Source organism: Meles meles, chromosome 19 (genome assembly GCF_922984935.1).
Source record: "Meles meles chromosome 19, mMelMel3.1 paternal haplotype, whole genome shotgun sequence".
NCBI classification, from domain to species: domain Eukaryota; kingdom Metazoa; phylum Chordata; class Mammalia; order Carnivora; family Mustelidae; genus Meles; species Meles meles.
Window position 1 is genome coordinate 13,024,255 of NC_060084.1, and position 27,064 is coordinate 13,051,318.

The 27,064-nt window shown below is 44.6% G+C and overlaps 1 protein-coding gene across 1 annotated transcript in view; it reads right to left on the reverse strand.

Moving 5' to 3' along the window:
• The window catches only part of HYDIN (HYDIN axonemal central pair apparatus protein), a 301,936-nt gene that overhangs the window by 110,216 nt on the left and 164,656 nt on the right, over positions 1–27,064 (reverse strand). The window contains exons 23-35 of the mRNA XM_045986716.1: positions 25,110–25,247; positions 24,320–24,401; positions 18,349–18,468; positions 17,875–18,084; positions 15,546–15,683; positions 13,607–13,784; positions 11,779–11,906; positions 8,407–8,534; positions 7,836–7,972; positions 7,475–7,602; positions 7,148–7,339; positions 6,662–6,811; positions 3,735–3,974 (exon numbers count right to left, since the gene is read on the reverse strand). Of these exons, the coding sequence (XP_045842672.1) occupies positions 3,735–3,974; positions 6,662–6,811; positions 7,148–7,339; positions 7,475–7,602; positions 7,836–7,972; positions 8,407–8,534; positions 11,779–11,906; positions 13,607–13,784; positions 15,546–15,683; positions 17,875–18,084; positions 18,349–18,468; positions 24,320–24,401; positions 25,110–25,247 (1,969 nt within the window). The remainder of the gene's footprint in view (positions 1–3,734; positions 3,975–6,661; positions 6,812–7,147; positions 7,340–7,474; positions 7,603–7,835; positions 7,973–8,406; positions 8,535–11,778; positions 11,907–13,606; positions 13,785–15,545; positions 15,684–17,874; positions 18,085–18,348; positions 18,469–24,319; positions 24,402–25,109; positions 25,248–27,064) is intronic.

Below are 27,064 nucleotides of genomic sequence, written 5' to 3' on the forward strand. Positions count from 1 at the left end.
TGATCTCAGGGTCCTGGGATCGAGCCCAGTGTTGGGCTCTTTGCTGAGCAGGGAGTATGCTTCTCCCTCTCCCTCTTGGCAACCCCTCTGCTCATGCTCTCTCTTTCTTTCAAATAAACAAATAAAATCTTAAAATAAAAAGAGTGTTAAAACATTAATGAAGAAGAATAAAGAGAGAGGACTGCCCTACTAGATATAAGGACTTTGAAGCTGGGGTAACAGTCAGCATGGAAATGATATTGGGGTAGACTAACTGACCAGAGACGATATAGAAAAGAAGGCTTATAATAAATCCATTCACATATGGTGCTTTGATATAGGACCGAGCTGGCATGGCAGGTCAGTGGGGAAAGGAAAGAACATTCCAAAGACTAGTGATGCAGACACACAAAGGCCTGGCCAGCTTGCTTCAGCTGGGGCAATTCTGAAGAGCCGGTCCAGCTCTGGAGCTCCCTGTGGGGTCCGCGGAGGTCTCTGCGGAGACCGCCTCTCTGACCAGGTCTAGGTCTGCTCGTCTTATTGTTTCCTGGTATTGTTCCCGAGAGTGCTCCTTATGAAGCCTGCCGCACGTCTCAGGGCCTTTGCTTCGCCTTTCCCTTGAACCTGGCACACCGCAGAGGATGTGGGGCCAACAGAAGCCACTGAGCGCTTCATGAATACCTAATGAAAAGACTCCCGTCCACAGGGACAAATTCCCATTCTGAGAAAAACTTCTAGATGCAGAATCTAAATTGGGCAGAGCATAAACACTAGATGTAAAGAAGACAGAAGACAAACAGGTTGAGTTGGGGGAAGGTCCGGAGGAAGCAGAACCATCTTAGCCAAGCCATTCCTAAATTTCTGACCCACAGACAACACGAGATAACAAACGCTTGTTGTTTGAAGTTGCTAAGCTTGGGAGCAATTTGTTTTGCAGCCATAGATAACGAATTAATATACAACAAAAAACTAAGCATCAGACTTCATGAGCAACATAGGAGAAAACGATGAAGCAATGCATTTAAGATATTCAAGTGCAAACCGAGAGAAAGGTATTGTATCCAACCAAACCTATCTTCAAGCATAAAAGCCGCAGGTGAATAGTCACGACCAGGCATGTACTCAGGAATTAGTGTTCCCATGAGCCCCTCCTGAGGAATCCACTGCAGACCACACAGAGGGGACCGGAGAAGTTTCATCACAAGGACTGGGGCTGAACACTGAACACACGTAAATACAGAACTAAGACTAAGTGAGAGAAAGTAAGTTCTGACATCCTAATGCTGTAAGCGCTGACATGACAGATAGGATACAAGAAGCAAAATATGGAGTGAGTGCAGGTGACATGATTACCCAGTAAGCACTAATTGAGAAGAATATCATTTTAAGTTAGAGGGTGGTGAGGTCAGAGAAAAAGAGATTAGTAGCTAATTTCATTACTGCTCACAGTAGGGAACTAAGAAGCGGTCTCTAACAGGTAGAGTACTAAGGGTATTAGATAAAAGGATAGTTTATACATCCCAGCCTCAAGGTAGCAGAACAGGGTGGAAATGATAAGAACAGACCCAGCTAGATCAGTGGAACAGAACAGAGATCCAAATAGACCCAAGTGATGTGTCTGGTGACCTCTGGCAAAGGGGCAAATGCAATGCAATGAGCAGATAGTTTTTCCAACAAACAATGCCAGACCTGGACATCCAGATGCAAGAAGCGCAAATCTAGATGGATGGGACACCTTTCGCAAAGCTTAAAATGGATCAAAGGCCTAAATGAAAAACATACGGCCATAAAACTCCTAGAATGTGCCTTTAGAGAAAATCCAGATGACCCTGGGTGTGGTGACAACTTTTTACAAACTACACCAGAGGCAGAGTCCATGAAAATAATAATTGATGAGCTGGACTTTATTAAAATTAAAAAACCTCTGCTCTGCAAAAGACAATGTCAAGGGAATGAAAAGACAAGTTACAGAACGGGAGAAAATATTTGCAAAAGATAACTCTGATAAACTTATTATTCAAAATAAGTCAAGAACTCTTAAACTGCAACAGAGAGAAAACAAACCACTGGATTAAAAAATGGGCCAAAGACCTTAACAGACACCTCGCCAAGGAAGATACACAGACGGCAGATAAGCATATGAATAGATGCTCCACCTCAGGGATCAGCGGGGAAATGCAAATCAAAACAAAGCAGGCTGCATACCTATCAGAATGGCCCAAACCGGAAACACTGACAACATCGAATGCGGAACAACGGAACATTAACTCACTGCTAGTGGGAGAGCAAGATGGTCAACCACTTTGGAAGACTCTCTGACAGTTTCTTAAAAAACTAAACATACTCTTACCGCCCGATCCAGCAATTGTGCTACTTGGTACTTGTCCAAAGACAAGATAAAAATTTATGTCCACACAAAAATCTGCACATGGATGTTGACGGCAGCTTTATTTATAATGGCCCAAACTGAGAAACCACCAAGATGTCCTGCAGTAGGTGAGTGGATAAAAAAACTTGCTATTCCAGACCACGGAATATTATTTAGTATTAAAAAAAAAAAAAAGAACTATTGGGGCGCCTGGGTGGCTCAGTGGGTTAAAGCCTCTGCCTTCGACTCAGGTCGTGATCCCAGGGTCCTGGGATCGAGCCCGGCATCGGGCTCTCTGATTGGTGGGGAGCCTGCTTCCTCCTCTCTCTCTCTGCCTGCCTCCCTGCCTACTTGTGATTTCTATCTGTCAAATAAATAAATAAAATCTTAAAAAAAAAAAAGAGCTATCAAGCTATGGAGGAAACTTACATGTATATTACTAAATGAAAGAAACCCATCTGAAAAAGTATACTGTATGACTGCAATTATATGACATTCTAGAAAAGGCCAGACTATGCAGATAGTAAAAAGATCAATGGTTGCCAGGGGTTGGGAAGAGGGAGGGATGAGTAGAACACAGAGGATATTTAGGGCAGTGAAAATACTCTGTATGATATACTGTAATGGTGGATACATGTCATTAGACATTTGTCCAAACCCACAGAATGTACAACACCAAGAGTGAACTCAAACGTAAACTATGCATTTTGGGTGATTATGATGTATCAACGTAGATTCATTAATTGTAATAAATGTACCATGTTAGTCAGAGATGTTGATAATAAGAGGAAAGTATGTATGTGTGGGGGCAGGGTTATATGGGAAATCTCTGTAACTTTCCCTCAATTTTGCTATGAACTTAAAACTGCTCTAAAAAAAATTTTTTTTTTAAAAAGTACATGGAGGAACAATTGGAAAATATAGAGCCCAGAACAAACAGAAAAAAAAAAGTGGCAGATTTAAGCCCTGACATTAATTTTATTAAATGTAAATGGTCTAAATACACCAATTAAAGACAGAGACTACTGGAGTGTATTTTTTTTTTTTAAAGATCCAATTACATGCTGTCAACAAGAAACTCACTTCAAATACAATGATTGCTGCTTACATTCTTTACTGTTTGAATTTTAACCATGAACATGTATTAGTTTTTCAATTAGTTCTTTAAAATGTGTAATGAGATCACAAACAAGCAATAAATTCTGCTCACCGCAAGGGAAGGAGGTCAGGAAACGCTACAAAGTGATCTTTAAACTGACAAGGAAGGGTTTAAGGGGAAGAAGGGGCAAAGGTCAGGAGGAAGTCCTCCACACTGGGAGAAGAGCACCAGTACTCGGTAGGGCCCAGCACAGGGAGGAAATGAAATTTGGTTTTGGCCTCTGCTCACCTTCTCTTCTAAGAGATACTGCTGGTCAAATTCTAAGGAGTAAAACTCAATGGGAAAGCTGCAGGGATTCTTCACCACCACCTCACCCTCGTCTCCAGGTGCACAAGGCAGCAGAGGCCCCAGCTCCAGAACTGAAGGACTAAATTCCAAGCGTGGCTCTAGACCTTGCCCCTGTGCCAGCAGCATAAGCTTCTGAGCACTCTGGGCAATCTGGAACACCAGGGTTTGGCTGTAGAATTTCTAGAAGACATAAAAACAGAATAAGCATCTTAACTTTGTTTTTTTGTCACATGCGATGCAAACCTGGAAACCATGTGGGGACAAAACTGATGCTAACTGACATTAAGAGAGGAAATTTTTTATGTAAAATTGCATGAGAACAATTTATAATTCTGCATTAATACTGGGTATCCAGCATGCCAGGCATTGTACCAAGTGCTTCATCACTCACAGAAGGCCCTTTGGATGCCATACTCATCCTTCAGGTCTGCACTATCTATACTTCTGCTTTCATGTCATGGGCCCTGCTGCATGGGGGCGGGGCAGGGCAGAAGTACTGGGATTAACATCTTCTGGAAGCAATCCTCAACCAGTGACTAAGGAAACATCACATAAACACCTCAGGTTCCTTGCTCCTGGGAAAGGGTAGTTCTGAAATGTGCATTTTGTCCATTTCCTCAGAGTTTCCCAGTAGGATTACATTCCAGTCTCCAAGGCAGCTGCCTCACTTGGCACACCCTATTAGCTGCCTTCTTTTCCCCAACCACATTTTACTTCTCCATCAGTGTTTCCTGCACTTCTCAGTTAATCTGCTTGCACTTGAATCCTTGTCTCCAAGTCTGTTTCTGGTAGATTCTGAATGAACATATTTCTGTTATTTGAAAATACAGTTAAGCAGCGGGTCAGGGATGGTCAGCTGGGGCATTCAGTTTATCAGATACAATTACAGTCTGAATACCAATTGATGGGGATACCAACTATCCTAATCTGGTTTTACTAGAGCACCTATTAAAAATGTGGATTCACAGGCCCAGCCCTAGAGATCCTGACTTGACAGGGAGAGGGAAAGGCTGGGAAATCTGCATTTTTAACCACATGCCCACGTCATTCTGATATAGTTAGGCTCATGGCTTGGGTTTGGAGAGCATGATTGGCTTCACGATTTGAAGAGTTTCTAAGAATCTTAGCTCAAGAAGGAAAATCAGTTGGGTAGAATGTGGATGGACATAGATTCATACCCACAAAATATTGTTGGAGAAAATAAGAGAATGAATTATTGGCTAAAAGGGTTTTTTACGTAACTATGGACTTAGCACCTTTTGATCCAAACGTCTATATTGTGATTGCTTTTTATGGAAATATTTCCAAGACATTTTATTCATTTCCTTGTTTTCTAACAGAGTATTCTGAACATCTGGTATAACATCCATGATTTCTCCTGTGGTGCCAATGCTGAAGGAGACAGAGATGTGGACTGTGTGGGTTGCAAGGCTAATCAATTCCTTGCGTATTGCCAATAAATTGCTCTCCCAGTTGGTGGAAACACTTTATTAACTTTGACCTATTCGAACTCAACATTTATGGAACCACCTGAACAAATCTATTTTTTTTTTTTTTTACTTCTTTACTGATATGTCCCTCTTTTAGTAAAGTACCACAAATCTTGGCAACCCTGATAATAAAACTCCTAAAAGTCTTAAGACTCTAAGAATGACAAACATATTAATTCTCTTTGCTTTTCAAAGACAGGGTTGAGGAGATTTTGATAATGAAAGAAGCAGGGGCTTTATTTTAGAATCAGAATGAAGTCATTCCCTTTTCCTCTTTCTCTCTGCAGACTCTACAGCATTTCTTCAAAGCATTTCCATTACCAGGAAAATGGGCGTTAACTGTAGGCATTCTATAAAACTTACATCGATTTTCTTCTTTTAAAAGAATAAAGGAGAGAAAGCCATCTCCCTAATGCCTTAAGCTTTGAGCACAAGTCTTTACAGGGTAACCCCGTGAGATCCTCTCTGGCTGGAAGATTTTATTTTTACTCTTTTCTTTGCTAGGAGTAGTTTTGTGCTAATGGTATTCAAAAAAGAAATGCCTATGAGGCCCAGGGAGTACATCCACCAGGAAGTACTTCTTCTTATCCCAACAACCGATGACAACAGTAAATAGTTACTGAGATACTTACTACGCATAGAGCCATTTGCTGTGCATTTTATTCACATTAATTCATTTAATCTTCAAAATAACCCTAGGAAATAGGTATGGCTGGTTGATACTGTCTTAGCTGAAACCCTACGAGCGAGAAGCTTTCAAATTCAGATTTTTAAAAGGTAAACAATGTACAGACTCTCTGTTATATAATATCCTCTGCGGGGGCTGGGGCAGGTCCCCTAAAAACCAGACACTAATATTTCCGCAGTTGCAAGGTTTGAGTCCGCAAACTAAGTGGGATAAATAAAGGTTAAGTAGTCTCCTGTCAGTTCAGATGAGGTTTTTTCCACCAAATGACTTTGGGTCTGAAACTTATGAAATTTTCCCCTCTGGTTTCTGGAGCTTATTGGATTTTAGAATTGCAATAGGGGATTTTTGACATGTGATACTATTTTTCATTTTATCTATGAGCAGACTGAGGTTTATAGGCGAAGAGATTTACTCAAAGCCCCGCAGCCTCCAAGTGCAGAAGCAGGAGGCCACTCACCCAGGTCTGCTGATAAAAGCTGATGTGCTAGATAGATCCGATTCTGGAGCTGGTGCTCTTAACTACCGGGTCACACCGCTCCTACATGAAGCAAGTACTTGATGTCCTTATCACAATACCGAAGCCAAGGTCACTCAGATTCCCTGGACACCGGCCTCAGCAAGTGGGCCTTTGAGGAAAGCTCAAAGAAACCCGAAAAGTCTGAATGGAATCACATTTCCTTAAAGCTTACCTCTTCTTTAGGCATGAATTTCACTTGCACGTTGGACCTCTCCCCAGGATCCAAGACCCCAGACATGGGCTGGATCTCAAAGATGCGTGTCTTTGGCTTTAATTCAGTATGGAGTTTCCGTCTTAAGTATTTTGGCATGTGTTTCTCCATCTGGTTAATAGATATTAGACAATTAGATCGTCTACTATGGAAAATGGATTTATTCCATCCTCCACTCAGTCGGCCTACATTTACTGAGTCCCTCCCAGCTGTCAGGGAATGTGTAGATACCAGGGCTATAGAGATAAGTAAGACATCCAGCACACAGCACGGCCTGGGAAGTCCTTGAATGGAGGGCTAAAAGCCTAGATTGTATTTATGAAGCAACAGTTGTCACTATAGGTCTTGAGCCAAAGACTGAAATAAGGAAAGTGTGAAGGTCTCGAATCATGATTTTGGCCAAAATGGAGATGGAAGAAGCAGATTGATGGGCCACAGCCCGTTTACCTTGTTAACTGGCTTATGGCTGTGGACGAACCATTCACAAGGAACTTGGAGAGGATTAGAAAACTGAACAGTTTCCACGAGGCACTGTCCACACTGAACTGTGGCAAACTCCACTTTCCCACAAGACAGTGTCATAGTGGGAATGGTCACCTTGGCTTGGAGACAGATGTGAACTGTTGGCCCTCCAACCACCTAGAACAGGCATAAAGCTGGTGTCACCATGTGGCATGGGGTTGGGAGAAGACTTGGGGCTCTGAAATGGTAACTGGCTCATTCTAGGGGTAACGAAGCTGGGGATGACCAGCTGGGCCCTGCATTGCGTCGTACCTTGATGGGTAAGATGACCTCTTTGCTTCCAACAGGAAGACTGGCTCCTTGTGAGTCAAATTTGATTTCAAATGTTTCCGTTTCACAGTAAGGGAGATTCTTTACACGATCTAACTCAGTACTGAAACCTGGACCAAGATAAACAAAATTTCTTATGGGAAAGAGGAAGAGCAAACAAGTGCTGCCATAGGTAGAATCCTTCTGGGGCAGGATGACCGTTCCAAGTCTCAGTTAATGGGCCAAGAATTCTTTCAGCTGATCCCAGAAAAAAACATGAACACAATTCCAGCAGAACAGTACAGCTGGGCACCTTGTTAGAAATGACAAGGGCATGAGGAAGAGGTCTCCCTAGCTTGGTTACCTGTGTCATGAAGGACACGCTTTTCTGCATGGAAGGATACTGGGAAGTGACTGGTGTTGGTGATCTTGATGATATGTGTCCGGACGTCACCAAGGATGATGTAGCCAAAATCCAGGATATACTCTGGCAGCTGGACTCTGAAACAGTTAACGATCTCTCTTTACCAGTCACTTTTCCAAAACAGAGATTGTGCTGTTCTCTTCTATCTCTTGTCACAATTTTGTCCTTGGGAATGGAGAAGAACCACCCTCCAGAGAGAAGACTAGGAACAAGAAGCTCCCCCACGCCCAGGAGTCCATACTGCTGTTTCAGTCACTATCTCAAAACACATTCAGCCTAGGCCTTCATGAACCTGAAACCCAGCCTCTCCATTAGGCAAAGCCAGGGGTTTCTGACTTTCAGAGGCACAGACCTTCCTGGTTGGCTGGATGCTGGAGGATGGCAGATACAGAAGGAGAGTAGATTTCATTTCTAGATGATCAACCATTAATTAACTCAGGCTGCAATATGGTGGGTGACACCGTTTGCTCTGATGCCCTCTGAAAGAAGCCCAAAACAGAACGACACTCACTTGGCTAGTTTTTGACGACTCCGATAACTCAGGTCATCTGTGGAATCGGGGATAATTGTTTTCTGATGTTCTATGGCGTAGCCTTGGACTATAAGTCGCTCTACTTCCATCTGGAGCTGAGGACTTAACTGGAGTAGGAGAGAACAGCAAGTGAGCAAATTCTTCGCGAACATGCATTCTCAATGGGGCAAGTCATCTCTAAGAGGGAAAGAACTGCTTCATGGAGGTGGGGGGATGAAAAAAATTTTAGATATTACAGTGATTTGTGGCCTTCCAAAGGGCCACAATACATAAGCAGATTTACAGTATATCTGTGGTATTGCAATTTCCATAGGGGTGGTGGGGCTGGGGGTAAACAGGCATGTCCACACCAGGCAATTGTCCTCAATAATGGAAAGGAAAGAACTATTGATATTGATGGATCTCAAGGGCATGACACTCAATGAAAAAGGTTACACACTGGATGATTCTCTTTACATAATATTCTTGAAATAATGAAAGTATAGAGACAGAGAACTACAATGGGTGCCGGGGTAAGGGATTGGAGATTGGGGGGTGGCTATGAAGAAGTAGCTTGTAAGGCCAAATACAAATGAAAGATAAGAGGTTGAATTCTCCTTGTTGAAAATAAGGGGAGAGACTTCTTCCCACTCCCTTTTCTTAGGACAAATTGCTTTAAAAGCTTGTGAGTTCTTTCTCTGTTTTTCTGAAATACATATAGATCTTAAAGCCTACACAAGACTCTGGTCAGCTGTATAACGCAGCAGTGTCTTCCTCAAGGCCCCGGGAACCTTCTCTTCAAAATGTGATCATCAGGTAAGATGGAGGCCCCATCTCCCAGTTTCTGTGAGAGGCTAGGAGCCCGACTTCAGAGGGCCCTACCCTGCAAACATGAGAGGTTTCCCTCTGGATAAAGCCAATGATCTAACCCAGAGGTCACCCCGATTACCGTGTGAATTCAGGATGAATGATGTATGATGGGTGGTGCTGTCAAGTTCTCTTACTTGAGGACTAGTTATAGTTAGTTATAGTTCTTGCTTAAGGGCTAGTTAGTGTTTACCTCAAGAACATGTATATAAGAGGTCATATGTTTGGTTATATAAAAGGCTGAAATTTCTTTTTGCGTTTGCAGTCTCTTAGTGGACGGTCTGTAATGCAGATCACATCCTGGTTTAATGCTTATTCAACAATAAAATTGTTTTTCTTTCTCTTCTCCCCCTGTGGGGAGATTCTCTGGGTTGGAAGGAGATTTTGTTTTTAATACTATTTCCTCAAGCACAAGGGATCTTTGTGGTGGTGGAACAGTTCTGTACCTTAATTGTGGTAGGGGTGACAGAAACCTACATGTACAAAAAAATTACGTGGAACCCCACACGCAAATGAGCGCAAATCAGACGGAAATCTGACATGCTCTGCGGCTTGTACTGATGACCATTTCCTGGTTTTCTTATTGTGGTACCATGTCTTACAAGTCATGAAAGATGTTACCTTTGGGAAAAATAATTTCTCTTTGGCCACAGCCTGTGAATCTATAGATATTGCAAAATGAAAAGTTAAAAAATTTTATTGTCAAAGTGTTCAAAGAGTTTTTTTTTTTTTTAATATAATAAGACTATTTCATGGGGTGGGGGGAGGTTAGAAAAAAAAGTGTCCTGGGAGGTGAGAGTGAAAAAAGGCTGAGAAACACTGTTCTCGAAGACTCACACCTTAGGTCTGGGGCCAAGCAGGAAGGTTAATGTATGGAGGGTCCCGTGATGAGACCACAGGAAGCGGTGAGCTGCTCGGAGAGGCGCATGCGTCACGGACAAGTGTGTCCAGTCATCCCGACACAAGCAAAGCCCACCCTGTGCTTGTCTGGAGCCAGGAGAGGTGGCCTGCTACCTTGGGCCCGAGGACAAGCTCGCTCTGCCGAGGCCTTCAGCCAGTTCTCAGAAGCCCCAGCCCGGAACTGGAGGGGCCGCCAGAGACGGCGGGGCTAAGGCTCCAGTGAGGAGCCTCCTGGCAATGTTGTGAGCAGAGTGGAGACGTGCTGCTGTCCCATATGGACAGCTGGGGGCCCCAGGGGACAGGACAGAGGCTAAGACCACAGTCCTGGGAGTCGGACAGGCCTGGATTCAGAGCCTAGCTTGGCTGCCTGCCTGGGGACCTGCACCTCATTTCCACAAATCCTGTCATACTGTGAAATTGAGACAAGAGTGGCACCGTATGGCTCTTCGCCACCATGGGAGGGGGCGACTGAATGCAGGTCCGTAGGGTGACACAGGCTTGGGCAACATTCGGTAAATGGTTGCTCATGTTATTAATTATGATCATCCGTGGAGCAAAGGTCTGCAAAACCTTTGCAGTTTCAGCAAAACAAGCCATCGCAGGTGGCCTTTGGGGCTCCCAGTCTTCCCCAGCCGAAGGGCTCTCTAGCTAGCTTCATAAGTAACTCTTCCCCAGGACCATATTCTCATGCACATTTGCATTTTAAAAGATGAGCACAGGGAGAAAGCAGCCTTCATGGTGAGGAATGGACTGTTGAGAGAAGCATTTCAGGGAATAGTGAGGGAGAACATTTTGGGATTTTTTACTTTCTTCCCCCCACAAGGGCAGCCTTTATTTATAAGCTGGGTCACTCTCTCCCTCAAAAGACCAACTCCTGGCTGGGCTCCCACCTTGGAGACACCATGCTGAACCTCTTTGGCTGCCCCTGCCCCCACTTAGCTGCTGGAGACCAGAGGCTCTACTCTGGATCGATGCTCTCCTTTGCTCACTTGGTACACTTCCTGGGAAATCTCACCATTTCCTGTGATCACAATGACCGTCTGGTGACTCAGAGCACTTTCTCCAGCCCACCTCTCTCCTCAGGTCCTGATTTTCCCATCTCAGTGGGTCACCTCTGTCTCACCCTCACACCCAACCAATCCCTAATCACTGACCATTCCACCCCCAGAGGATTTCTTGAACCTACCAGAGTCTCCCTACCTCCTGTGTCATCACCCTTGTTGACACGACCACCACCTCTCTTTAGAGTTACCCCATCAGCTTCTAAGAAACTGAGCACACCTCAGCACATCTATTCTCATCCCCCGCAGGCCCCTGAGAGCTTCTCGGAGCTCCCCAGGGCAGCCAGAGAGATTTTTCAAAGATGCAAATCTGACTACCCAAGGCTCCACTTGAAACACTTCAGTGACTTGCTGTTGCCCTCAGAATAAAGTTCGAAACCCTTAATAGGTTCCCTAGGGGACCCCTTACGTCTCCCCCTTCTTTGCTCTAGTTACATCTTTTTCTCCTTTCTGTTTCTCAGAGATACCATGTCCTTCTTGCCCCTGGGCCTTTGCACCTCCTGTTCTGCCACCATCATTCTGTGCAGGGTGAAGCTAGTCTTACCTCCAAAGATTCATCCTCAGACATTTCCTCAGTCGTCTCTAAGTGAATGAATATTTCATGTTTCTTGTGGTGTTCTTTTTCTAGGTTTTTTCTGGCTTGATTCAAAAAGGTTTCATACTTTTCGTTTCCTGTGGGATTAGAAGGAGAAGGAAATAAGGATGATTAGAAATATATGAATTATGCCTAAAACACAGACTGTCAGCTCAGGGTGCATAGAGTGAGAAGGGAAGTGAACTCTTTGATGCTTCATCCGCCATGTTTTCTCTGCTTCAGAGGGTGATGTAGTTTGTGAGTGAGTTCAGTTTGTCTCAGAGACCCCACGGAGTTTAAGGAGATTATGCTGTAGTGAGCCCCCAACTGGTCCTCAAGAACTTGGTGGCAGTAATAGCCTAAGTCACAGGGTGAGCAAGCAGATCCCAGCTTCCTCGGTGCTCCTCTGGGTCTAGCACTAACGCTGCATGACTTGGGAGCCCCCTCCATGCTGGACACACTCAGATGGCCCCAGTCATCCTTTAGGTCACTTTGCACGTTTATTCAATCCCAGCAAACCAAAGGACGATATTTGCAGATACAATTGCAATTAAATAGGTTTCAATTCCCCCAATCAGGGATGTAGGCAATCAGTGGAGAGATTTCAGACCCCCAAGTTCACCCGTTGGCCAATGCGAATTCACATGCTTGAGGGATGAAGTAGGCAAAGAAAGAGAAGTGCGTCCTCTGGAAGAGTAGGAAGCGTTGGACTTGGAACGAACTGGAGCACAGGAGACCCAGCTAGAAGTTCATTCAGTGCTCACAGTACTCAGATGGACATTCTCTGAAAGCCCTCTGCTGGCCAAACGTGGCTACTGCCTTAACGAGGCCGGCTGGGAACCGGGTTTTCCACCAAGTGGCAAAGGCTTTCCGTCCTGACACTTCTCTAACTAACATCTGGCTGGCAGGAACTCTAGATCCTAGAGTGTAACCTAGTCTTAAATGGACCAACAGTTGTGTCTGTATTTTCAGGGATCAGTCAGGATATAACAGATGATCATCAATCAGCAGGCGAGCCAGTGACTTTGGGGCACAGGGGAGGGGGAAAGGCTGAGTACGAGGGCTCCGTCTGAAGCCATCTGTGGAATGAAGATTTCAAGGAGCTTGAAGGAGTCACAGAGAAGAATGAGAACTTTGTCTTAACCCTTCACCTTGTACCCCATGTCGGGAAGAAAGAGCCAGAGAGTCCATGGCTAAGACAGCCACTCAGCTGAGCTTTGGGATTTGCCACAATGGAAGTCTTTTGGTCTAGAGGGATGGCTCCAGGGGCTAGATGTTACCAGAGAAACCTTGGCTAAATGTGTGAGCAGACAACTAATCAAAGTCTAAATTAGCTGCTAAAATGTGTAATGCCAAACCACAAAAGGGGTCGGAACCTTGGTTGCCTTTCTGTACAGTTTTTATTTTGTGATTCCTACTCCTTGGAGTAAAATCAGCCTTTTGCGTCAGTGGCCGTCTGTGAGCCTGCCACAGTGGGGACAATTCGGGGACAGACTGCAGCTGGAGGAAAAGGCCTTTCCAAGTGCAACTTCCTGATCCCTCTGGATTGCGGTTCCCCGATGGCAAAACTGGCCAGGGTCTTAATTTTGGGACTGCCATGGACCATATTCTGTCTCATTAAACTCGGGTCACTGGGTCAATTTCAATTCGATTTTTTTTTTTAATTGAGGAATCACGCAGAAGGAAACTAGTGAAGATTGCTAAGCAAATAACGGGAGTGCCAATCAACCTTCGAATAAACAAAGCAGAATGCATCTTTTGTCCCCCAGTGGGGAAATTCTATAGAGGGTAGCAATACCGCGGAGTTTCCTGGGGAGATCGAGGCGGATTCGGGGAAAGATTCCCTCTCCACGCAGAGTGACGTTGTCTGGGTCCAGGTGTGCAATCTGTATCTGGAAACTCCTCTGGAAGACCTCAGGCACTCCAGGTAAGTAGTAAATCTTCAGCTCCTGCTCTTGATGTGAACTGATAAAACCCTACGCAGCACAAAGACCGGAGAGAATGTTAATATTTACAATGGACCCTGCTTCTGGAGACTTAATGGACAGGACAGTCCCACAGGCCCGTTGTGCTGCTTACCCCCCGTTCAGTCACATGAAGATATGTGAAAACGACAAGCAAGAGAACAGTAGGTAGTATACGTGAATGGGTATTTCATAAAAGGAAATATGAATGGGGGATAAATGCAGTAAGAGAGGCTCATCCTCATAAGCAATCAGGGAAATGAAACTAGGAACATGATGAATTTTTTTAAAATGACATATTGCTAAAAAGGACCAAATTTTGGTGAGAACATGTATCAAAAGAAACTTATATATGTCTGGTGGGAATGCCAGTGGTGGGGGGGAGGTAAAAAACACTATGAAAAATCTTATCAAAATTGAACACTTGCAAAGCCCATGACCCAAACATTTCACTCCTAGGAAAATTCCCCAGGACAATGTTTCCAACTGTACACCAGGAGACAGGTATGAGAATATTTGTAGCAGGATTGTTTCTAACAGCAAAATTTTAGGGGGAAAAAATACCAAGTGTGCTCTGACAGGAAAAAGAAAGACTGCTTTCAATATAGTTAAAGAAGGGATATTATTTAATGGCGAAAATAAATGAACTACAGCTACATGCAACAATGTACACTGGTCTTAGAAACACAATATTGAGTGAAAAAAAAGCAAAAGGTACAAGATGACATTACCAGTGCCATTTTCACAAAACTCTGGATAAAGCAAAATCTGATAAAGCAAAATGTCCAAGTTTTAGGATCAAGTATATTTGTCTGTTTTGTTTACTACGCTACGCTATCCCAATTGGCAAGAAAGTGCCTGGTCATAGCAGGTGCTTAAAAGTTTGGAAAAATTCATAAACTAAAAGCAGTTTAAGGATGCATCCATGTATAATAAAACTGCAGTTTAAAAAGGAAAGAGTAGGGGTGGGGTGCCTGGGTGGCTCAGTGGATTAAGCCGCTGCTTCCAGCTCAGGTCATGATCCCAGGGTCCTGGAATCAAGCCCCGCATCGGGCTCTCTGCTCCGCAGGGAGCCTGCTTCCCCCTCTCTCTCTGCCTGACTCTCTGCCTACTTGTGATCTCTCTCTCTTAAATAAAATCTTAAAAAAAAAGGAAAGGGTAAGCCCAAGTAGGGAGGAGGCCCCTGGCTTCAAGGAATTATAAGGGAAGTATGAGGATGTGAGTGGAAACAAACCATTCTTATAATCATGGGAAAAAAAAAAAAAGCCAAACCATTGGGTTAGACTCTCTTGTTCACAGGGGAATCCCTGGTGCCTGGGCAGTGCCTGGCTCATGCACGACTCAATAAATCCTTTGCTTAATAAATGACTAAAGTGCTCAGATTTATTGATTGATTGTTTCTGAGAACTTTATTTAAAGATTTTTTTTTTTTAAGATTTTATTTATTTATGACAGAGAGAGATCACAAATAGGCAGAGAGGCAGGCAGAGAGAGTGAGAGGGAAGCAGGCTCCCTGCCGAGCAGAGAGCCCGATGCGGGACTCGATCCCAGGACCCTGAGATCATGACCTGAGCTGAAGGCAGCGGCTTAAACCACTGAGCCACCCAGGCGCCCAAGAGAACTTTATTTGTTGTTAAAAAAAATCACACCCATCATCCTGGCAGTGAATGTCTAACATAATCCCACATTCCACTGGGGGTGTGGCTTGCAGGTTTGAACTTGGGTCCTCCCTACAATTGCCCCACAGCCATCATGGGCAAGGAGGCTACTTACCGAAACGGGCAGGATTAGGGGCACTCCAGGCAGAAGGTGGTCTGGTGAAGACAGGTTGTCAGTCAGGACCTTGAACTCAAAGCCAACTTTGCCAGTGTTCCTCAGTGTGATCTCATTCTCTGAGATGTGGTCGAACAGCTGGAGATGAGAAGGAGAGGGACTGCCGTCAGCCACCCTTTGGGATGCTGCTATTATCCTGGCAAAGGGCAGTGGACAAGCCTCACAGACACGGATTTCATTTTTCATGATCTAGACGCTGGCCAATCCACATTTTACTGTCACCAAGGCGGTCCCTGGGGTGGGAGGAGCACCAGACCTTGGAAGCCTGGTTCCACGTTAGCTCTACTGACGACAAGTTCAGGTTAGCGGGGCCGCGTGTGGGGGTGTCTAACACTCTGCACCACAAAGGCTCATAATGGAGGATTTTAAAAGTAAACTTTCCCATATTAATATTTATCTTTTGGATGAGATTTGCATTCAGAATTAGGATTTTTCTATTTATAGGGAGAGACATGGTGTAATCGGCAAAACATACTCTTTTTTCTTGGATTTTACTAACACAGCTCAGCAGCTCAGCAGCAGGGCCAATAACCACAGACTCAGGCCACTTTGGGGGTTCTCAGGATAAGCTAGGGGAAGGACTGGCTGTTTCAAAGAATATACTGCAAGCTGAGCCAGAATTACTTGCCCAGAAGACTCTGGAGATAAGGAACGAAAGAGAATTCCATTTGGTCAACCCAGTGGACAAAGTCTCAACAGGTGTCAGGTGGATTGCTTCTAGGCACACTCTTTAACCTATAAACACACGCTCACCCACAATTCAGTAATTCTACATGCAGGAGCTGTATAATGGGGTGTGTGTGTGTAATTCCCATTATAATTTGGTAGGAGATATGGTTTCTGAGTACATAATACAAATCTAATTGGGAAAAAGAAGGTGTACAGACATAGAATTCACAAGTATTCTAAAATAAAAACTAGAATGTACATTATTTGATGGCAAAGAATATACTTAAATGCCAAGAGAACGTGAAGTGAGAGGGAAAAAAGTAGAGGATGGAGGGGGGCTGAGTCTGATAGTATGTGAGACTTGGGGTTGGCAGAGTAGACAAGAGGGATAATATGAGAGGAAGTATCGGGGCAGGGAGGGCTGGAAAGTAATAGGGTCGGCACGTAAACTAGTTTGGTCACAAACAGATGAACGGGCTCGAAGGGGAAACTATAATAAATGAAATTTAATCTGTAAGGAGCATCAGTTAATAGAGGGGCTTAGGAGACCCTCACCCACATGGAAGAGCTTGACTCTGATCCAATGGGTGACAGAGAAAGGGCCTCAGGATTGGAGGCTTCCCTGCCCCATGCACAGGACTGACCAGATACTTTACTTAAATGACCACAACCACCTAGGAGACAGGCACTGCTACCCCATTCTTACTTTATAGATGAGGGGCACTGTGGCTTGGAGAGGTCTTGATGTGCTTAAGGTTCCGAGTAGGAAGTCAGGCTGGGGTGACATCCCAGTTCTTCTGACTACAAAACCACACTCCTTTCTCAATCCTATGTCACTTTCCCAAATGCTGCTGGGGTTGACTGTTGTGGGACTTGAGAAGATGAAAATGCAGGTTTGGGAAAGTCTGTGTAGCAGTGCTGTGTAGACGGGTTGGTGGCGGAAGCGAGGAGTGCGGTGTAATCCCTTCTTCCGTGGGGTCCTCGGCCTCACCTGGGAGCTTGGCAGAACTGCTTGCGAGAGTCATCTTTCTCAAGGCCCCACCCCAGACCTACTGAACCAGAGCCTGCCCTGGAAGCAGATTCCTGGGGGACTCGTGCACATGGTATGGGCTGAGCAGGACTGCTGTCCTATCTCAGGCGTGGCTTGAAAAGCCTCCGAGCCCTGAGAACCTCAGTAGCCATGGGAAGGGCACACTGATGCTGAGGGATCCTGCTGGATGAATCAGAAAGCCCCGATGCCGGTAAGGATGGAGAGGCGGTAGCGAGTAGCGAGAGCGCAGCGGCAAATGCCTTGGAGATGGTAAGCTTAAGGGACTGAGAAGGTGACCGTGCTGTTGGAAGAAAAGCAGGGCTTGGTGTGGGCTTCTGGATTGTGAGGGAAGGCATCTAACACGAATTCTAGGAGACAGAGAAGCAGGTGAAAAATGCCTGGCCAACAGCTGGCGGTGAGATGATCAGGTTTAGGGAGGCAGATCAGGGATCAAGGTTGGGGTGGTGGCGAGACTGTGATGATCCGAGGTTCCAGGAGATGTCAGAGCACGGAACTGTGTGCGATGTTTGAGGAGAAACCGGGAAGTCCCCTCCCTGCAGTTGGCAATACCTGTAACCCGTAGTTAATATCCTTGGTGTCAAAGGAATAGTTGACCAGGGAAGCCTCTCCCTTCAGCATTATCTCATAGGTGGGCCCTCCTTCCACTTCGCACAGGGCTTTAGCCTGTGCAATGATGTCACAGTGTCCGTAGAAGGTGAATGACATCTGGTGGCTACTGTGCGGCTGCAGCGCTCCATAGAGGGGCAGAATATCAAACACCTGGAACAGCAAACACCGGTAAGTCATCCTGTGGGAGGGCCTCAGCCGGGATGAAGGTAGGGTAAGCTTTCGTCCATTTACGGGTTAATTCCTGACCTTAACTTATTTGACTTTGTGAAAGGTGGCTCGCCCAGCACCCTGCACGTAAGTGATGATAATCGGAGGCACAGTGGTCTGCCAAGGTTTACGTTTCCCACTTGGGGCAGGTGCTCAGCAAGCAGAGTCAGTCTCACCTGACTTCAGGGCCCAGAAGGTGTTACTTACTTCTTCGATCCCGATGGAAAATATTTCTTCCTGCTCTAGGATCCATGGGGGTTCCTGAACCTCCACCTGGCTCGGGTTTGGGTCTGTTTTTTCTGTTTCATCAGAGTTGAGGTTTAATCCCTAGAAATTAGAGGTGTGGGGAAAAGCTAGCAAGCATCCACGACAGGTCCTCCATGTGCTCCTCCCCACTCAGTGACAGAAAATTGAAGTATATTGTTCATACCTTAAAAATAGTACATTTTTTCCCCTGTGGAGATCAATGGACAAATGCCCAAAATACATGTATAAGGATGTTCACTGCAGAACTCCTTAAAACAACAAAACTTCGGAAGCAAACGAAATGCCTATCAACGGGGGATCACTGCGAATGGAGAGGGCGTGGCACCTGCACCCACTGAGGGCGATTCAGTGTATATTTCGGGACTGGGAATCAGATGCACGACACATTACGGAGTGAAGAAGCAGTTCCACTTCCGTACAATTGCACACACCCAGGGATCACACCCGAAGGTAAAAGCGTGTGCAAATTCATTCAGAGATCAAACAGCGAGCTGAGAGGTTGTCTGCTAAAGTTGCGGTAGCACTTTTCCTGAGTGGTGGCATTGTGAGGAAATTATTGCTTTCATTTTTCTGTATTGTTGAGTTTTCTAGGACAAACCTCTTAAAGAAAACATTTAAAAGACAACTGTTTTACATATACACATGTATTCTAAAAATCTGGAAAACACAGAAAGCTTCAAAGAGAAACATAAATCAATTACTAAGTTACACTAAGTTATACGTATGTATGTGTGGGCGTATAATGTGTTTATGTAAGGATATGTGTTTGTGTTCTGACTTGTCAGTAGATAAGAGTGCTGCCGTCCATGTGGACTAAATATTCTTCCCAAGGATTACCTAACATACTTTTTTTTTAATTTTTTTATTTTTTAATTTATTTGACAGAGATCACAAGTAGGCAGAGAGGCAGGCAGAGAGAGAGAGGAAGGGAAGCAGGCTTTCTGCTGAGTGGAGAGCCCGATGCGGGGCTCGATCCCAGGACCCTGAGATCATGACCTGAGCCGAAGGCAGAGGCTTTAACACACTGAGCCACCCAGGCGCCCCTAACATACTTTTTAAAAATAGAACATGTATCCAACAGGTACATGAAAAGATGTTCATCATCACTTGTCATCAGGGAAATGCAAATCAAAACCCCAATAGGCTCTTACCTCACACCTGTCATAATGGCTACAGTCAAAAAACACAAGCAACAAGTGTTGGTGAGGATGTAGAGGAAAAGGAACCCTTGTGCACTGTTGGTGGGAATGCAAACTGGTGCAGACAACGGAAAACAGTGTGGAGAGTCCTCAAAAAATTAAAAACAGAATCCCCATATAATCCAGTAATTCTTCTACTGGGTATTTACCCAAAGAATTTGAAAACACTAACTCAAAGGGATAGATGCAGCCCTATGTTTACTGCAGCATTACTTACAATAGCCAAATTATGGAAGCGCCCAAGTGTCCACTGATAGACGAATGGATAAAAAAGAAGGGGGGGATATATACCATCAATGGAATATCACTCAGCCCTAAAAAAGAATCACATTTTGCCATTTGCAGCAACACGGAATGACCTAGAGAGTATAACGCTAAGGGAGGTCAGTCAGTCAGAGAAAGGCAAATACTATCTGATTTCACTCATATGTGGAATTTAAGAAACAAAGCAATTCCACGAAGAAAAAGAAGAGACAAACCAAGAGGCAGACTCTTTACCACAGAGAACAATCAGGTGGTTCCCAGAAGGGAGGCGGGTGGGAGGATGCGTGAAACAGGGGATGAGGACAAAGTGCTCACTTCACACGACGAGCACCGAGTAATGAACAGACTTGATGAGTCACATAGTGACGACATAGTGCGCTGCCCACATAGTTGGGTCACTATGTTGTCCGCCTGAAGCTGACGCAACCCTGTATGCTAACGCTACTGCAATTAAAACAAAAAATAAATACAGAACATGGATTTATTTTACTTAATATATCAGAGGCTGCTCTAAATCAGTATTAGAGAATTTCCTCATTTAAAAAAAAGATTTTTAATACTCTGGTTTCTCTTCAGACTGCATAAATCTTTTGCCTTAAAAAAAAAAGATTTTCTAGTATTGCTTTGTGCAACTACAATTTGGTTTATTTAGCAAGTCTCCTACTATGGAGTAAAGTTGTTTCCAATTTTTCTTACTTTTACCACCAAAGCTTCAGTGTATAAGGAGAGTCCATGTCTATGAGAGCATAAAGGCCTATCCAGAGAAGAGTATCGTAGCAGAGGAACTGTGCGTTTTAAATTTTGATACACTCTCCAAATTGTATTTCACGGAGGCTATGCCAGTTCATAATTACCTACAAAGCATGAAAATGCTTGCTTACTCCCACTCTGCCACGACGGAGACAAACTCTATTTTACTTTTATTTTTTAAAAAAGATTTTACTTATTTATTTGCCAGAGAGAGAGAAAGAGGGAACACAAGCAGGGAGAGTGGCAGGCAGAGGAGCAGGGGGCCCTAAGATCATGACCTGAGCTGAAGGAAGACGCTTAACCCACTGAGCCACCCAGATGTCCCAACAAACCCTATTTTAAAAGATTTTATATTGTCCATGGAGATATGCTAATTTATTTTTCTATTTTTTTTTCTATTTCTAAAGTGTTGTGGCAAACATCGTTGTACCTAAATCTTTATATCTCCAATGATTTCCTTAGGCCATCCTTCTCGAAGAATTTAAGGGTATGAATTTTTATTTTATTTTATTTATTTATTTATTTATTTATTTTTTAAAGATTTTTATTTATTTATTTGACAGAGAGAAATCACAAGAGAGGCAGGCAGAGAGAGAGGAAGGGAAGCAGGCTCTCCGCTGAGCAGAGAGCCCGATGCGGGGCTCGATCCCAGGACCCTGAGATCATGACCTGAGCCGAAGGCAGCGGCTTAATCCACTGAGCCACCCAGGCGCCCCAAGGGTATGAATTTTTAAAATCCCTTGGTCTTCCCTTTGTTTTCACTATGGGATGACTGAGGAGAATCTTTCTCCTTTTGTAGGCTCTATCTGGGAGCTGGGAAGAATGCCTTGGGTTACAGATAACCAGCTTTTTCATTAAAGAGAAAAATCTAGAAGGAAAACTTCCAGACTCTTTTTATGAAGCCAGCATTACCCTGATCCCCAAACCAGGCAAAGACCCTACCAAAAAGGAGAATTTCAGACCAATATCACTGATGAATATGGATGCAAAGATTCTCAACAAGATCCTAGCAAACAGGATCCAGCAGCACATTAAAAAGATTATCCACCATGACCAGGTGGGATTCATCCCTGGGTTGCAAGGTTGGTTCAACATTCGCAAATCAATCAGTGTGATAGAACACATCAATAAGAGAAGAGAGAAGAACCACATGGTCCTCTCAATTGATGCAGAAAAAGCATTTGACAAAATCCAGCATCCGTTCCTGATGAAAACGCTTCAAAGTATAGGGATAGAGGGAACATTCCTGAACTTCATAAAATCTATCTATGAAAGACCCACAGCAAATATCATCCTCAATGGGAAAAAGCTTGCAGCCTTCCCGTTGAGATCAGGAACACGACAAGGATGCCCACTCTCACCACTCTTGTTCAACATAGTATTAGAAGTTCTAGCAATGGCAATCAGACAACAAAGAGAAATAAAAGGTATCCAAATTGGCAAGGAAGAAGTCAAACTCTCTCTCTTCGCAGATGACATGATTCTTTATATGGAAAACCCCAAAGACTCCACCCCCAAACTACTAGAACTCATACAGCAATTCAGTAACGTGGCAGGATACAAAGTCAATGTACAGAAATCAGTGGCTTTCTTATACAGTAATAATGAAAATACAGAAAGGGAAATTAGAGAATCGATTCCATTTACTATAGCACCAAGAACCATAAGATACCTGGGCATAAACCTAACCAAAGAAGTAAAGGACCTGTACTCGAGGAACTACAGAACACTCATGAAAGAAATTGAAGAAGACACAAAAAGATGGAAGACTGTTCCATGCTCTTGGATTGGAAGAATAAACATTGTTAAAATGTCTATACTGCCTAGAGCAATCTATACTTTTAATGCCATTCCGATCAAAATTCCACCGATATTTTTCAAAGAGCTGGAGCAAATAATCCTAAAATTTGTATGGAGTCAGAAGAGACCCCGAATTGCTAAGGAAATGTTGAAAAACAAAAACAAAACTGGCGGCATCACGTTACCCGATTTCAAGCTTTACTACAAAGCTGTGATCACCAAGACAGCGTGGTACTGGCATAAAAACAGACACATAGACCAGTGGAACAGAGTGGAGAGCCCAGATATGGACCCTCAACTCTATGGTGAAATAATCTTCGACAAAACAGGAAAAAATATTCAATGAAAAAAAGACAGTCTCTTCAATAAATGGTGCTGGGAAAACTGGACAGCGATATGTAGAAGAATGAAACTCGACCATTCTCTTACACCGTTCACAAAGATAAACTTGAAATGGATAAAAGACCTCAACGTGAGACAGGAATCTATCAGAATCCTAGAGGAGAACATAGGCAGTAACCTCTTCGATATCAGCCACAGCAACTTCTTTCAAGATAAGTCTCCAAAGGCCAAGGAAACAAAAGCAAAAATGAACTTTTGGGACTTCATCAAGATCAAAAGCTTCTGCACAGCAAAGGAAACAGTCAACAAAACAAAGAGGCAACCCACGGAATGGGAGAAGATATTTGCAAATGACAGTACAGACAAAAGGTTGATATCCAGGATCTACAAAGAACTTCTCAAACTCAACATACACAAAACAGATAATCATATCAAAAAATGGGCAGAAGATATGAAAAGACACTTCTCCAACGAAGACATACAAATGGCTATCAGACACATGAAAAAATGTTCATCATCACTAGCCATCAGGGAGATTCAAATTAAAACAACATTGAGATACCACCTAACACCAGTTAGAATGGCCAAAATTAGCAAGACAGGAAACAACGTGTGCTGGAGAGGATGTGGAGAAAGGGGAACCCTCTTACACTGTTGGTGGGAATGCAAGTTAGTGCAGCCACTTTGGAGAACAGTGTGGAGATTCCTGAAGAAATTAAAAATAGAGCTTCCCTATGACCCTGCAATTGCACTGCTGGGTATTTACCCCAAAGATACAGATGTAGTGAAAAGAAGGGCCATTTGTACCCCAATGTTTATTGCAGCAATGGCTACGGTCGCCAAACTGTGGAAAGAACCAAGATGCCCTTCAACGGATGAATGGATAAGGAAGATGTGGTCCATATACACAATGGAGTATTATGCCTCCATCAGAAAGGACGAATACCCAACTTTTGTAGCAACATGGACGGGACTGGAAGAAATTATGCTGAGCGAAATAAGTCAAGCAGAGAGAGTCAAGTATCATATGGTCTCACTTATTTGTGGAGCATAACAAATAACATGGAGGACATGGGGAGATGGAGAGGAGAGGGAGTTGAGGGAAACTGGAAGGGGAGATGAACCATGAGAGACTGTGGACTCTGAAAAATAACCAGAGGGTTATGAAGGGGCGGCGGGAGGGGGTGGGGTGGGGTGTGGTGGGAGGTTGAGGAACCAGGTGGTGGGTAATAGGGAGGGCACGTACTGCATGGAGCACTGGGTGTGATGCCAGAACAATGAATACTGTTATGCTGTAAATAAGCAAATAAAAATAAATAAATAAATTAAAAAAAAAAACAAAAAAAAAAAAGAGAAAAATCTATGTGCTGAGGTGTGTGGCTCTCGGTGGGATGATGGCTCTGAGGGTGTTCGGTTGGGAAGTGACCCGGATGACATTTCCCAGCCTCATCCCACCCAAACCCCAGCACGACACTTGCCATTGCTTCTGCCTCTGTTTGTCCTTTAGAGGAAGGACCCTCGGCTTGCCAAGACATGCTGCGGACTGAAAACTGTACATCGGAGATGACCACGGTGGGCACTTGTACTTTCTTGTATTCTCTTTCTTCACACCCGACACCTTCATCTGTGAGGACAGTCCTGGAGAGAGTTGAATGAGATGTGTTGAATGACTCATTCAGCAATCATCACAACACGGTCTTCAGCTACGTCGTAGACCCCCCACCTTCCTCTCTCCTCTACTGCACCCCAAAAGATAAGTGGGTTCTCACTCAAAGGATGCTTTTCTCAAGAGGCCAGATGGGCAGTGCTCTGTTACTCCCTGCCCTCAAACATGGACTCTGGGACATCAGGCTGGCCAATTTTCCATAGACTCCAACCCTTCTTTCCTGGCCTACTGAGCCTACGTCCAAATTATGAGAAATTCTGGGAAGCTCTAGAAGTTCTCCAGACAATTTGCTGTATCCCCAGAGCTCCATGTTAACTTTCATTATTTACTGGCGCATTTTATTGTGAAGATATACTGTTTGGCCAATTGCCATATCCTTTTTAGCTTGCTACACTTGACCTGACCCTGGCTGCAGACCCTGGACGGATGGAGAGGGCAGTGTGATGGGAAGGGCTTAGTCCTCCAGGGCTCAGGAGGCTGTGACTTCCTGAGAGCAGAAATGATTTTCTACTCTATCCCAGAGGCACAGTCGAGGGCATCATGCACAGAAAGCCCCACTAAAATGTTAACTAGTGAGTGGCCAGTTGAATAAATAAGGGATGAGTTTGAGAATGTAAGTCAGTGTGGAGGAAAGAAATTGCTATTTAAAAAACCCCATCTGGCTTTGCATTTGCACTTACTTAACAAAATCATTTAGATCCATCTCGGGGGACTCTGTCGCTGGCACTGCTTGCGAGCTGGCAGAAGTTGAGGTGAGCGGGACGGACTCCGCCTGGGACACGGGGGCACTGTAGGCCTCCCTCGGCCATGACACGAACCTACAAAGGCGGGGGGGGGGGGGCACAGGCATGCGTCAGCTTTTGCCTGCCTGTGCTCGGTGGGAATTTATAGTACAGGGTCAAGCAGAGACAAGTAGCCCAAATGGTCGGTTATCCGAATCTACCAAGATTCTGAAATTGAAGGAACGTTAGTGAGCGGAGGGGCCTGGCTCCTTTTCCAGCTGTAAGGATGACAGTTGGTTACTGGAGATCTCAGCCTCTGAGGCGGTGCCTCTTTGAGACAGATGCAGCGACAATCAAAGCTTAAGTCAGGGGCTTGCGTTCCAAAGAAAGAACCAGGCACCACCACCTGTCAGGGCTGCACTGGACCTCCACCCAACCCACACCCGCCCCACTCCCTAAGACCTTGGAGAAGAGCGCAAAAGCTCCTTTCATCTTCTTCCATGAGCTTCCGTTGCGGTTTATTCCATGCCAGATGTCTCAAGTTGACATTCTCTTACGCCGAAATCACACCATTTTCGGCTAAGGGTCCTCGTTGGGCTGGGTGCTGGAAAGCTCAATAAAATAAAGATGCCTGAACCCCATTCTTGGGTGAATTCTGATTCGACAGGTCTCAGACAGGGCCCAGGAGTGCGATTTTTAATAGTCTTCCCAGGTGATTCTAATGTATAGCCAGATTTAGGACCCACGGTGGGTAGGGATGGCAGCACGATGGCTAGGACTGGGGCTGATTATTAATAGGAGGTCATCACTCAGGCTTCCCAGCGAGGGCTAGTGCTGATGAGCAGAGGACGATTCCGTGCACTCATTAAATCACCCCAGGTCAGCAGAGACGCCCAGGGAGACCCGGCCGCACTGCCCCACATAATAGCACTCTCTCATCCAACATTTGCACACTCCTGGGATGTTGTGCTGCACAGGAAAAAAAAAAAGTGCCTATGGGAATATCTGTAAAGGAAAAATTCAACGCTGTAGCGTGTCTGCAGACCTGAGGACAAACAACACCTCCGTGGATCGTGATACCTGAACAATTGGAAGTGAGAGGTCTCTGGAGACAAAGGAGCCTGGGAGAGTGGCCCCACTGCTCACAGACGAAGCCATAAGGAGACAGGGAAGCCCTTGTCATAGTGAAGGCTTTAATTTATCATGCAAATAAAATACCTGTTCCAAAAAAACTGAAATAGAATGTTGGTGGTTTGGGGGATCGGATTTCATTTTACCCTCAGGAACAGGTGATTGCTTTCCTGTTATGCTGACTCCGAGAGGATTAGGTTCAGTTATTTTTAAAAGAGAGTACATAGCAAACAAGGAAAATCAATACTGCTCCGATTCCAGAGCTCCCCATATGAGCATCCCCAGAGAAGCCAGGAAAGAAACCCTCCCTTTAGCTGTGACAGATCACATGGACGTTGGACACCCTGTCTGTCAGCCACACTGGTTTGGGCCCCGAGGCTTCCCCTCCTCCTATTTTATTTTCAACTCTTGAGTAAGTTAGGATCGATAACACTCTTTTGTGCTGCAGACTTTAAAAGTGCTCCAGTCTTGGGGCGCCTGGGTGGCTCAGTGGGTTAAGCCTCTACCTTCGGCTGGGGTCATGATCCCGGGGTTCTGGGATGGAGCCCCGCATCGGGCTCTCTGCTCAGCAGGGAGCTTGCTTCCTCCTCTCTCTCTCTGCCTGCCTCTCTGCCTACTTGTGATATCTCTCTTTGTCAAATAAATAAATAAAATCTTAAAAAAAAAAAGTGCTCCAGTTTTTTTTGCTCTTCTCCCTTCACCGGAAGCAGGGATAACGGCTCAAACATGTTTGTTTCCGTTGAGATGCTGTGCCGTGGTCCAGATGATACGTGGAGACCAAA